Here is a 13,628-nt window from a genome sequence, read left to right on the forward strand (position 1 = left end):
GACAACCGCCTTACTTTTTTAATGGTCTCGTTTTGCTTCCAAGCTGATCAGCACAGGACCCACCTAAGTTTGATATTAGAGGGAATGATGATAAGGTATAGTTCCTTGCCTTTTTAAAAAGATCCGTAAGTGACGGTCATGGAGAATAGTAGCAGGAATGAATTGTGAATGTCGTGGAGGGTTATTCACAACATCTGACCCAGGGACAACAGCAGTGGTGGGTGTTATAGAAGGTTCACGGGGACCAGGCCCTGGGCCAACAGGAGACCCATATTCTTAACTTTCATTTTTTTAAAAAAATAAGTCAGTTGGAGATCTCTGAAGAAAGTTAGAGCACAAAATGCGGAGGCAGCTCTAAGGCTTCAGCGTCATTAAGGACACTTAACAGTGGTTGCTAAGCTATTAGAGCAAGAGATACAGACCATCCCCACCTGGGACTCAGGGGGGACCCTCCCAGAGCAGCAGAAAAACTAGCAGAGGCTACTGCAGCTAGGCAAATGCTGGACAGAGGAAGACACTGGGGGTGTCTGTGCTTAAGCACTTTTACCCCATTTCCATATTATTTCGTTCACTCCCAAAATGTATTGCCTCTACAGAATAAACAGAATTTGCTGGCTTTGGTTTGTTTTACTCAAAAGTAATTCTCTTGAAATAAAAGCCAGGTGTTTCTTCCCTACTTAGGAAAAATGTCACTAATGCAATGCCCTTCACCCAGCCACTAATGGCCCACTTGTCATGACTGGGCTGTTATTAATTCATATGCAGTAACCATAAGCAAAAAGGGAAAAGAGAAAATAAATAATCAAACACCTTACAGCTGCAGAAAATTAAAATCTCTGCGGGATGTACTTTAGCACAAGGATCCTTTTTTGTTGGTCAAGGATGACTAAATGGTTTGTGTATGTGATTCGCGGAGAGTTGTTAAAACACATGTACATCTTGCTTCCTGTTCTATATTTGGATATTGATTTCACTCCCGGGAGCTGAAGGCTTCACAACAGCCTTGTGAGGTAGGCTAGGCTGAGAGTCGATAATTCAAACGCCAAAGTTTGAAACTGCACATATTCAGAGTATTTTTTATTTTTATTTTTATTTTGCATGTTGCGATTTATCTGGGTTGGAAGCCTTATGTATATATTCCTGTACATGTCAGGACTACGAAACATCGCAATTAAAGCAAGGGGGCTGCTGCAAATGATTTACATATTTGCATTTTGCTTTTCTACACAGGAACTCAACATTGTGTATATTATTCTTCCCCTCCTTCCACTTTTATCTTTACAATAGGATCCTGCCTACTCCTGTGATTTGTTGTTAAATTGCTTTTAATAATTATTATTTCATATTGCTGCAACCTGTCCTGAGACATTACAGTGAAGGGTGGGTAAGAAATCAATTAAGTACAGTGGTACCTCGGGTTACAGATGCTTCAGGTTACAGACTCCGCTAACCCAGAAATAGTACCTCGGGTTAAGAACTTTACCTCAGGATGAGAACAGAAATCGCGCGGCAGCGGGAGGCCCCATTAGCTAAAGTGGTACCTCAGGTTAAGAACAGTTTCAGGTTAAGAACGGACCTCCAGAACAAATTAAGTTCTTAACCCGAGGTACCATTGTACAAATAACAACAGCCTTGTAAGGTAGGCTAATCTAAGCTAATATATGCACATTTAGCAGCAGCTCTTGCCAGTAGTCTGGTCCACGTGGAATGCACTGGGTCCAGGAAATCCTACCCCCAAATCAAGTACAAGCTAACACAGAAATCAAGCAGTTTATGTTGTAACTGCTCTGAGACCTAGAGATATATGACAATATACAAATTTAAAAATTGATAGATAGATACAACCCCAAAAGTACTTCCAGCAATGTACTGATCTCAATAAAGGAATAACATTTTGCACTAACAGTTCAGTCCTTGGCCTTTCTAACTGAATAAGTCCTATTTTCCCAAGTTTCCCAGTTATGCATTATGTTGGATTTAGAGAATGGTAGGGAGCCTAAACTTGTTATAAAGCAATTCCATTTGGCAAAATAATGCCCCCCCCCCCCCCCGTTATTTATTGAAGAATCTCACAGTGTTGAACTGACTGCATTTGCAAACGTTTGATATTTCTGAAACGGTTGCTGAATGCTGAGTGTGTGAATTTGGGGTTTTCTTCCAGGGAAGATGGCGAAGCAGATCCAGCCCAAGCCAAGCTGTTTTATTGCCTGAGGCAGAACAGCAAATGATGCTTAAGTCAAGGTGCAAAGTGGCCAAGTTGTTTTAGCACCACAAGAGCTCTTCTCCCTGGGTGTGAAGCTGTAATGATCTAAATAAAATAAGTAGCAATTCCCTGTCCTTTCGTGCATCTAAAGTCAGCTGCCCGAGGCACATGTCTCACTCTGCCAACGGCAGGGCCGGCTCTGTGGCACAGCTGCCAACACAGACTGAGCAACAGGGTCCCCTTTAGAAATCAAGCCCTGCCCCTGTTTCCTCTGCCTTCCAAAAGCGAAGCCTGAGGTAGACAGAGGGGCATTTGAACCACCCGTGTATCTTGAGGCCAGTTCTCAGCACCCATTTTCCCTGCTAGGAAACTCCAGCTACTCACCCTTTCCAGATAGGCAGCCAGGCGGTCGTTCAGATTCTGCATGGTGCCCTTTTCGTTCATGTCAAAGATGTTCGCCTCCGCACCGCTCTGCGCGTAGCGCCAGGCCAGGCCGTTCTTTGCTGGGGTGCCCCCATAGATGCTCGATGCTGTCGGAGACCTGCCTAGGCTACGCAGGCTCCCCCCTCGGGAACCCTGGATCCCTCCAGAGAAGGACTGGCTGCGGCTGGAGTAAGTAGTCATGGTTCTTTCTGTCCGCAGGAAGCAATGCAGAGTGGGAGAGTCAGCAGGGTCAGTCCTAGAGAGCTCCCTTTATATAGGCAAGCTGAGGGGCAGGGCTAACTCTTAGCCGTTCCCACATTGGATCATCTCGCTGTCCTTCACAAGAAAGGCATTTGTTTTGGAAAGGGAAATGTCCCTGTAGTCCTAGCTCCCCGAGGCAGATTTGCAATGCCATTGCAACACCCATTGATCAGATTTGGACCCGGGCCAATTTGTCAATGCCAGATGGATGCCAAGATAACCAAGATGCAATGTCCCTTTCCCGTCTCCCTGCTCACAGCCCCTTACAATCCCAGAACCAGATATGAACAGTGGGTGCAAAAATCTCTGGAGTCCATGTGAAATGAACCCTTGGCAGGTTCAGTCCTGCAAGAACAGGCTGGAGGAAGCAGCTTGTCATGCAAGAGTCCCCGACCGTCAGGTGTCTTTGGTTTGAAAGAGAACTTTCAGGTAGTGCATATCTTAATAGCTGTCAAACGTCCCTTATTTGGCGGGACAGTCCCTTATCCCAGGGCCATGTCCCGCTGCTGTCCTTTATTGATTATGTCCCTTAAATAAGTTACTGAAGGTAATGGGGCCCTTTCTGTGTCCAGCTGTGCTTTGTCAACAACAAATTGTTGCTGTTTTTTTGTGTTGAATATATGCTATATGGTAATTTATAGGACCTAATAGGTATCTAAAGCCATTTGCATGCAACAAAATATGTATTTTATCAAAGTAATTGTTGATCCGTTATTTTGGCTGCTGATCCCTTATTTTCGAGGCTGCTGGTCCCTTATTTTCAAATCGGTAAGTTGACAGCTATGCATATCTTGCAACTTCCAGCTGAAATCCTGGAACTTCTCATGCCACAAATGTTCTGGGCAAGGTTTCCTGGACAGGCTGTACCCTTCTTTGGACAGCAATGACATGGTAGGATGGAGAAACCATGACAGATTCGCACAACTGCTACTAAAGGAGACTAACTCCTTTATTATAGCATCATTTATTATAGCACTATTATAAGCATATAGCACAGTGCAGACTAAGGAGCTGAACACCCCATACTCTTGCAATTGGAGGGTGGGTATGGTATTTGTTCATTAGTATGTTATGTATTTTTGTGTTTTTATATTGTAAACCTTCCTGTGATCCTCAGAGGAAGGGCTGTATAGAAATTTAATAAATAATAATAATAATAATATAGTAAGGCTGTGGCACTTTGAAGACAGATCGTTTTGATGCGGTTTGGTTCCTGTTTCTAGGTTATGCAAACAAACATTCAACGATTATTCCCCCACCATTGCTCAGCTATCACTTTGGAGAGGGTTACGTAATCTAATGCCACCTGAATCAACCTGCTTGTTTTGATATTTCTTTTCCCCCCCACATCATCATGTCATAAGTGTTAGAATTTGCATATTCCATCAATGTTAATGCTTTTTGCATTTTTATTTTATTTACCATTTCTTGTTTTTCTTTGGCCCTGTCACTCCAGTACTTAAAATTTATGCACTTCATTTTATATGTAGCTGAAAAAAACAATACAAAGTACAGTCATACCTTGGTTCTTGAACAAATCTGTTCCAGAAGTCCGTTCGACTTCCAAAAACATTGTAAAACCAAGGCACGGCTTCCGACAGGCTGCAGGAGCTTCCTGCACTCAATTAGAAGCGAATTCGGACGTTCGGCTTCCGGAAAAAAGTTTGCAAACCGGAACACTCACTTCCAGGTTTGCGACATTCGGGAGCCAAGACGTTTGAGTCACAAGGCATGCATTCAAAAACCAAAGTATGGCTGCATTTGGGAGGGGAAAACATGTTGCAGAATACATCTGCAATAAAACATTGCCGGGGGGGGGTGCTTGGAGCCCCAATCCCCTTTTCATACAAGATCATGGAGCATATTAGAGTTTGGATTCAGAACCATAAGATTGGCACACAGCAAAGCCTTTCCTCTCACCAGCCCACCCCACCCCACCCCCCGCCGCACTCATGAAGTCCAGATCACAATGTTCCCCAGTCAGGGAGGGTGGCTGGGTGTAAGGAAGGAGAGAGATTTCATGACTGAGGCAGCATGTATCTTGCTTTATTAAAACCATTAAAAGTAGATAGAAAGCTCTTGCAATACGTTGATTCCCCACCCCCACTCCAAACTGTGAACGTTCCAGGATTTTGCTCTCTTCAAAATTCAAATGCACGATATATATTTTTCCTGAAAGCCATTCTTGGCCCACACCCAAGTTAAGAGCTCAGTGGAAGAATGCTGAAAGTGAGGACAGATCACAAGAAAAAATGCAGACATTTCAAGATAGTAGAGCTTGGTGAATAGAGGCAGGCAGGGTATTGGAAACATCAGCACAGGTATGTGGAATTTTCCAGTGCCCGGAATGTTCCGTGGGTTTTTCCACAAAGTGGCGTTCTGAATATGGAAGAAAGAATACGGAAAAATCCCTGGCCATAGCAGTTTCGGCAACACATTCCAAAATACGGGTATGCTCACATTAGAAGCTTAAAACAGCAAGGTCATTTCCCCCACAAACTGCATTTTAAGCACTGTGTTGTTCACATCAGAAGAATGTCTTTGCCCAACACACAACACCATTTTGGTTTCCCTGCCCCTACAACCCCCTGACTACTGAAACTCCTATTCACAAAGTTGTCATCTGCACATGTGCAACAGCTGTCTCAAATTTTGCCTCACTGTTTCCTCTGCATTTGGTTTTCTAGCTGTACTGAAACTGGGTTTTTTTGGGAGGGTGCGGGGGACACACCAAACAGCAGTGTTTGCCAACAAACTACAGAATCGATATGGATCGTGGCTAATGCTGGAGGCAGAATTAGTGGTAATGTGAACATACCCTACATCTTTGTAAGTGTGACACGCTAAAGACACTAGTCAAAATAAACCGCCACAACCTACACACATCAAAGTAGCCCTAAAGCAAAGCAATAGCTTTCAATGGGGCAGTTCAAGAATACATAGGAGTGCTTTCTTTTTCTTCCCTGGCATTTGTTATTTCCTCCACCATAGAAATTGAGACTGTAAGTGCTTTGGGGCAGAAAGCTGTTTGTTCCTTAGATGTTCCTTTGCAAAGCGCCATATACGCTGATGGTTCTTTTGATGGTACTACGACACTGTCCCTATTGAATGGGTTTTGCTGCGGAAAAGGCAGGAGTAGGTCTCTGCTGATGAAGGGGAGGTGAAGATGGGACCCTCAAGCTGTACAGGTCAGGGGTATTTAGTAATTTAATTCACTGAAATTGCAATTGTATGCATTACTATGTCTTTACATTTGGTTGGTTGGTAACTGAATTCTAGAGCGTTCTCTAGTAGTTCTCATGCGATTAGGAGCACTGCTAAATTGAATAAAGTTTTGCAGTGCCTCTTCTCTACTTGAAAGAAAGAGAGCAAAGCTGCAGGAGAAGGTAAAAGTGGAAATCTCTCATAGGAGCTGCAAGGCATGGCCTAATTGAGATACAGAAGGCTGTGTGCTGAGCTCTGGAAAGGGAGGGAAATAAGTTGCTTGGACTTTAGAAGAAGAGACTGAAGGCCCATGCTTGGAAAAGCATACAACTGTAAATATTATGTTTGAATTCATCTATAGGTTTCCGCCACTTGATGGCAGAAAGTGAGGAGGAATTAAAGAACCTTTTATTGAGGGTGAAAGAGGAGAGCGCAAAATATGGTCTGAAGCTCAACATCAAAAAAACGAAGATCATGGCCACTGGTCCCATCACCTCCTGGCAAATAGAAGGGAAAGAAATGGAGGCAGTGAGAGATTTTACTTTCTTGGGCTCCATGATCACTGCAGATGGTGACAGCAGCCACGAAATTAAAAGACGCCTGCTTCTTGGGAGAAAAGCAATGACAAACCTAGACAGCATCTTAAAAAGCAGAGACATCACCTTGCCAACAAAGTTAAAGCTATGGTTTTCCCAGTAGTGATGTATGGAAGTGAGAGCTGGACCATAAAGAAGGCCGAAGAGTTGATGCTTTTGAATTATGGTGCTGGAGGAGACTCTTGAGAGTCCCATGGACTGCAAGAAGATCAAACCTCTCCATTCTGAAGGAAATCAGTCCTGAGTGCTCACTGGAAGGACAGATCCTGAAGCTGAGGCCCCAATACTTTGGCCACCTCATGAGAAGAGAAGACCCCCTGGAAAAGACCCTGATGTTGGGAAAGATTGAGGGCACAAGGAGAAGGGGACGACAGAGGACGAGATGGTTGGACAGTGTTCTCGAAGCTACGAACATGTGTTTGCCAAGCTGTGGGAGGCAGTGGAAGAAAGGAGTGTCTGGTGTGCTCTGGTCCATGGGGTCACGAAGAGTCAGATACAACTAAACAACAACAACAAATAGGTTTCCACAAGTAAATTTTTTGAATGTTAATGTCTGGACATTGATTTAATTCCCAAAGAAAGGTGCCAGTAAGATATATGATTTGAGCTTCTTAGCTGTGATTCTGCTACTCTTGCATTAACGGGGGGGGGGGGGGGGGTAAAAAAATGGAGGAAATTACCAGGCTGTGCACATGGAACTGGAGGATTTGGAAGATGATGAATGACTGCTTCAGGAAGCAAAAAGCTGAGCAGAATGATTTGCTCACATTCTGTTGAGCATCTCCAAGTAGCGTGGTGGTGGTGGAGACCGAGCTGGAGGCAAGCAAAGTAGGGCATCCAGCTACCACCACCACTCCCACCACTTCAGGATACTTTCCACTATGAAGGTAAATGTTCTTTTGAAGTTCTAAAGGAGGAAGCAGGGTGTGTCATCAGGGTGTCCCATTACACACACATGCATCAGGGAGGTAATCAGGATTTACTGGGAGAAATCTGGGTGATCTCATAGAATTGAAGAGTTGGAAGGGACCCTGAGGGTCATCTAGTTCAAACCGCCCCCCTCAATGTAGGAATCTCAACTAAAGCATCTGTGACAGATGGCCATCCAACCTCTGTTTAGATACCTTCAATGAAGGAGCGTCCACAACTTCCAAAGGCAGTCTGTTCCACTGTCAAAAAGCTCTTACTCAGAAAATTCTTATTTGGATCAGTTTGGTTTTTACTGTATTGTATGTTGGAAAGTTATAGGGACACGGGTGGCGCTGTGGGTTAAACCACAGAGCCTAGGACTTGCCGATCAGAAGGTCGGCGGTTCAAAGCCCCGTGACGAGGTGAGCTCCCGTTGCTCGGTCCCAGCTCCTGACAACCTAGCAGTTCGAAAGCACGTCAAAGTGCATGTAGATAAATAGGTACTGCTCTGGCGGGAAGGTAAACGGCATTTCCATGCACTGCTCTGGTTCGCCAGAAGCGGCTTAGTCATGCTGGCCGCATGACCCAGAAGCTGTACGCCAGCTCCCTCGGCCAATAAAGCGAGATGAGCGCCGCAACCACAGAGTCGGTCACAACTGGACCTAATGGTCAGGGGTCCCTTTACCTTTACCTTATGTTGGAAAGTTTCAAAAAATGTAAAATTATTTTAAAGTTCTTCATGGTGTTCAAGTCAGAATCTCCTTTGTTGTAACTTGAATCCATTGGTCCAAGTCCTACCCTCCGGAGCAGGAGAAAACAAGCTTGCTCCATCCTCCTTGTGACAGCTCTTCAGATATTTGAAGATGGCTATCATATCTCCTCTCTTTGAAGTAGATCAGCAAATATTTTGGACTCTCGGTTATTTAATACTGACAACTAATTCACTAGATTATAGCAGAATGAAGGGTAGCTTGGACTGGATTTCCGTGCAGAAGGGCTGTGAGCTCTGTTGTTCTGGTGCTCAAAAACCATTCCAGGGTTTAGAATTTAATGATAAGCATGCCACTTTTGCACCTGGTTCTGGTGGATCTCAGGGTATAGATTCCGCAAACCTGAAGTCTGCCTTTCCCTGCCATAGAGTAAAAAATAGGTAAAGGACCCTAGATGGTTAAGTCCAGTCAAAGGTGACTATGGGGTTGCGGCGCTCATCTCATTTACAGGCCGAGAGAGCTGGTGTTTGTCCACAGATAGTTTTCCGGGTCATGTGGCCAGCATGACTAAACCGCTTCTGGCACAACAGGACACCATGATGGAAACCAGAGCACACAGAAACACCATTTACCTTCCCACTGCAGTGGTATTTATTTCTTTACTAGCACTGGTGTGCTTTTGAACTGCTAGGTTGGCAGGGGCTGGGACAGAGCAACAGAAGCTCACTCCATCATGGGGATTTGAACTGCCAACCTTCCAATCAGCAAGCCCAAAAGGCTCAGTGTTTTAGACCACTGCGCCACCCACATCCCTGCCATAGAACACCCACCACAGCACCTCTATTCAAGCAGAGCTCTTTCATCTCCAGCTGAGAGAGGCTGCAGCAGCTATCAGCCAGCCAGTCCTACTAAACCAGACTCTTCCCCCAAGTAAAGAGGCTTCTGAGTATTGCTGAATTGAGAACCAGTGTTAAGTCAGATGCATAACCCACCGTGCATCAAAGTGTGGCTGCAAAGCCTTCATTGGAGGCACATTTTGATGCATGTCTACATCCACATTCCGGATGAAAGCTGTAATAATGTTATGAATTTGGGGTGGGGGGAGAGTAGACTGTATGCAGAGATCCTTCTAACCCCTGGATCCAGCAAGTGTTAAAATATAAGCCAGGCTAGCTTCGGTGTTGAGGTAATTGCCTGGGTGATGGGCCATTAAGGGAAACAAAGTGGTTCTGTATGAGATGGCAGATGGGTGTGTGGTAGTGAGAAAAAGGCAAAGGTGAGAGTTGAGAGGGACCTAGAAGTAAAGCAGCAAGCTGGAGAGAGAGTCAGAGCAACGTTTGAGAGCCATGTTGATTTCTGTTTGAATCCAAGGCTGCAACGATGGGAGAAAGAAGACCCTTTGGTGGTGTTGATGCTGTGAACCCCTCCATTGCAGGCTCAGGTTGTATATATGTGTAAATAAACCATATATCATAAAGACCCCCCAGTCTCCACTGTGCCTCATTTCCAAAAGGAAACACAAACCCTGGGTAAGCGCCTGGAATCTTGCATCGCTCAGAGATTGGGGCTGAGCGCTTCAATAACAAGAATAATTGCATTTATATCTCACCATTTTCTCCAAGGAACTCATGGCAGCATACACAGTTCCTTTACCTCCCCATTTTATCCTCACAGCAACCATGTGAGGTAGGTTCAACTCTGACAAATATGGAAGATCGGAAAAGAGAAAGCCTTCTTTGCGTTGATGAGGAGTTTGTTTGTCTCAAATTAGACCCTGTGTAAGTGAGATTACCCACCAAAAGCAAGCTCACACCTCCCAACGAGTCTGTATACATACTTAAGGTGGGTATGTAAGAGGCGTGTATATTTTGGGAATGATTCGTGTTCTTGTGTAGCTGCATTGTTTTATACTTTCTGGCTGTCTCATGGTCCTATTATAAGGCAGTTGTGTTCTATGTTGTAAATCAAGCACTGCTAGGAATTGTTTCTTTCCGTTTATTGTATTTCTTATCAACAAAAAAATTGTTGTGCCACAAACCAATTTTTATTCTGAGTGGCCCAGGGGAAAAAAGAAGCACCGTAATCTGACTGAATGTGAACTCCTGTACAAAGATCAGATTCACACCTGTTGCTGCTTCGCTGTTGCCGCTGGCCCCATCCAATATTGGCATTTCCCATGAGTGAATGCCCCCCGTAGGCAGGTAAAGGTTCTCTACTCTTACTGGATGGCCACACCAACTTGGTGTGAAGTGGGCCAAGCTTTCCCTCAGCTCCAGAGAAACAAAGGGCATAGTCGGGCACAGATTGAAATCAGTGAGCTTTCTGCCACCAAGTGCAATGGAGCAAGCATTGCCAACCACAAACCCGCCCAACTTCTCAAGGCTAAGGCCATGGGATGAAATAATGTATGTTGACTTCCAGGACCGGCTTAGCCAAGTGTTGCAACCCTGAATTCATCCTTCGGACCTGACAACAATCATCTCTAGCTTATTTCTGCAAGATATTCTGCCACCACCCCTACAAATTGCGGTGATTGCGAATGGAGGAATTTCAGAGAAGAAAATCTGGTCGGAAGGAATGTTTTGCCTGGAGGCAGTTCTGGAAAGGTGGACAAGACACAACAGGGCGAGCTGCCTTTTAAGGTCGTTCCAGGATATTCCCTCTCCAGTCTCCTTTGTAGTTTGCAAACTGTGGGGCGGGCCCTGGCAGGCCATGACGCAACATCCCAGGGAAAAATAGGATCACTCCTGACACGGGATGCGCCTCTCTCCCAGTCTCATTGGCCAAGACAGGAGAGCCATCGGGGATGCACAGCTCCGCTTCTTCTTCTCGTTGCCTCAGCGTAGGGTTATTGTGCCACAGATCCTTTTACACAGCCATGGGCTGCATGAGCAAGATCTCACAAGGACGTATGGAACAGCTTATTGGGGTGAACTTGGGGGCCCAATAAGCTATATTGGAGGAGGGGGGCAAATTCAAAGGATTTGAAACAGATTGCTGTATATCACACTCACCCTTCTTTTCCTCCCTGCATTAGGTTTCATTTGAAGCCAGGCTCATCAGGGAATAGATCGAAAACCTCATTTCCAGAATACAACATATAATGATTCAGGGATGGGGAACCAAATGCTCCCCTCCAGACCTCTCTATCTGGCTCTTTCAACTCCCCGCAGGCAACACCCCTCCTCATCTACACACCTCTGCTTTGCACCCTCTCTGGGAGCTTATTTGCATGGCTGTACCCTTGACAAGCAGGGACGCCGGTGACGCTGTGGGTTAAACCACAAAGCCTAGGACTTGCCGATCAGAATGTCGGCGGTTCGAATCCCCACGACGGGGTGAGCTCCCATTGCTCGGTCCCTGCTCCTGCCAATCTAGCAGTTCAAAAGCATGTCAAAGTGCAAGTAGATAAATAGGTACCGCTCCAGCGGAAAGGTAAACGGTATTTCCGTGTGCTGCTCTGGTTTGCCAGAAGTGGCTTAGTCATGCTGGCCACATGACCCGGAAGGTGTATGCCGGCTCCCTCGGCCAATAAAGCGAGATGAGCGCCGCAACCCCAGAGTCGGTCATGACTGGACCTAATGGTCAGGGGTCCCTTTACCCTTTACCTTTACCCTTGACAAGTAGTCTAGTACCACTTTTCCTAAAGCTGCCATTCAAAGGGTGAACCCAAATTTTATCGTCAGACACATTTCTTCCTGCCTGCCCTGCACATGGGAAATTTCAACCTCATGCAATGTATGCACGAGAAAGGGAACATGTTTTGCCCTGGGGTTGTGTTAAGAGGGTGGTGCATGCATGAAAAAATGTGTATACCTGTACCACCCCCTTGGAACTGCCCCCACACGGCTAACCTTGCCTTGCTTACCAGTCTCTAGGAGGCTCTGTTTGAGTCCCCACAAAATCTCGCGAGAGCCTCCCAGAGCCTGGTAAGCAACTCTGAAAGTTTAAAAGCTATTTCCAAGCTGGGGAAACTCGGAGCAAAGGGAGCTTTTAAGATCTCTGCCTTGTGGGCAATTAACTTGTGGGATTTCAACCAGCCAGCTTTCAAGTACGCGAGGTTGAAGTCGCACAAATTAATCACATGTAAGGTGCAATCATAATGCGTGGAGAATAGCAAACATTTGGGAAGGTTGAACCTACAAGCGTGTATATGCTTGCAACACACGAGTTGATCCAATGCGAAGCATCACTTCCCCTTTTGCATAAAATAATCAGATCAGACACTGGGGGTGAAAACAGGCACCAGGCATTTAAACCATGACAAACAGAAAGAGTTAATCCATTCTTAAGCTTTCACCTGCATTGACTGACTGGGCCACATTCCTCTGTGGAAAGGCTTATAGACAATCTGGTGCAAGGTCATCCAACGGAGTCTATGTTTGAGAGCCTGTTTATGTGCTCTGCACCGCACAGAAAATACAAATCAGGTTTGGGCAGGTATGTTCTGGTTCCAGCTGGGGAGTCATAGTCATAGGAAAATAACATCCAGATGTTTCTCTGCATTGCTTTACTATAGGGGTCAAAGCACCTAGGAGCCCCAGGGTCAAAACCAATTCAAGGAAGATCTGGCAAGTGGCGATAGAAAGCAGGTTATGCCGTTATAAGGTTCAAGTAGCTTCCAGCCTAGTAGCAGGTGAAAAAGAAGAGTGAACATCCCAGTTAAGCAGCAGGAAACATGAACAGACCCTCCAAGTGTCCCTATTTTCCAGGGACTGTCCCGGAAAATAGAAGCCATCCCAGTTTCTGGTTTGGTTCCAGAATGTCCCAATTTTCTTATTTTCATTGGAAAAATGTTGGAGGGTAGGGCAGGATGTCCATGTTTTCACTGGAGTAATGTTGGAGGGCATGGAGTTATGCGACCCCTGAGCCAAGAAGATAAGTAACTATACTAAGAAGACATCTGAAGGCAGCCCTGTATCGGCAAGTTTTTAAATATTTAATGTTTTATTATGTTTTTAAATATGTTGGAAGCTGCCCCTGAGTGGCTGGGGCAACCCAATCAGAAGGGCTGGGAATAAATATTAGTATTAGCATTAATATTAGTATTAGTATTAGTATTGAACAGGACATCCCTATTTTCATCAGAGAAATGTTGAAGTGTATGCATGAAGCTCCAGGAGCATTATTATTATTATTATTATTATTATTATTATTATTATTATTACCCACCTTAACCAACAGGTGCCAGATGGTTATCACAAGAAAAATGTTAAAACGTGTTACATTCACAATAATAGGGTGAGTTCTGAAAACACCTATCTCAGGTGCCAAAGAGGTGTGTCTTCAGCATTCGTCAAAAGCCGCACACTATCGTGAACA

General features: G+C 45.1%; 1 protein-coding gene across 1 annotated transcript in view; it reads right to left on the minus strand.

Annotated features, from left to right (window-relative positions):
• LOC309354870 (keratin, type I cytoskeletal 17-like) overlaps positions 1-3,326 on the minus strand; it is a 10,250-nt gene extending 6,924 nt beyond the window's left edge. Inside the window, 1 exon segment of the mRNA XM_081885134.1 lies at positions 2,588-3,326. Coding sequence (XP_081741260.1) covers positions 2,588-2,827 — 240 coding nt within the window. The 5' untranslated portion in view covers positions 2,828-3,326.
• Between the last annotated feature and the right edge of the window lie 10,302 nt (positions 3,327-13,628).

This window comes from Podarcis melisellensis (genome assembly GCF_964234715.1).
Source record: "Podarcis melisellensis genome assembly, chromosome: 13".
Classification (NCBI taxonomy): Eukaryota; Metazoa; Chordata; class Lepidosauria; order Squamata; family Lacertidae; genus Podarcis; species Podarcis melisellensis.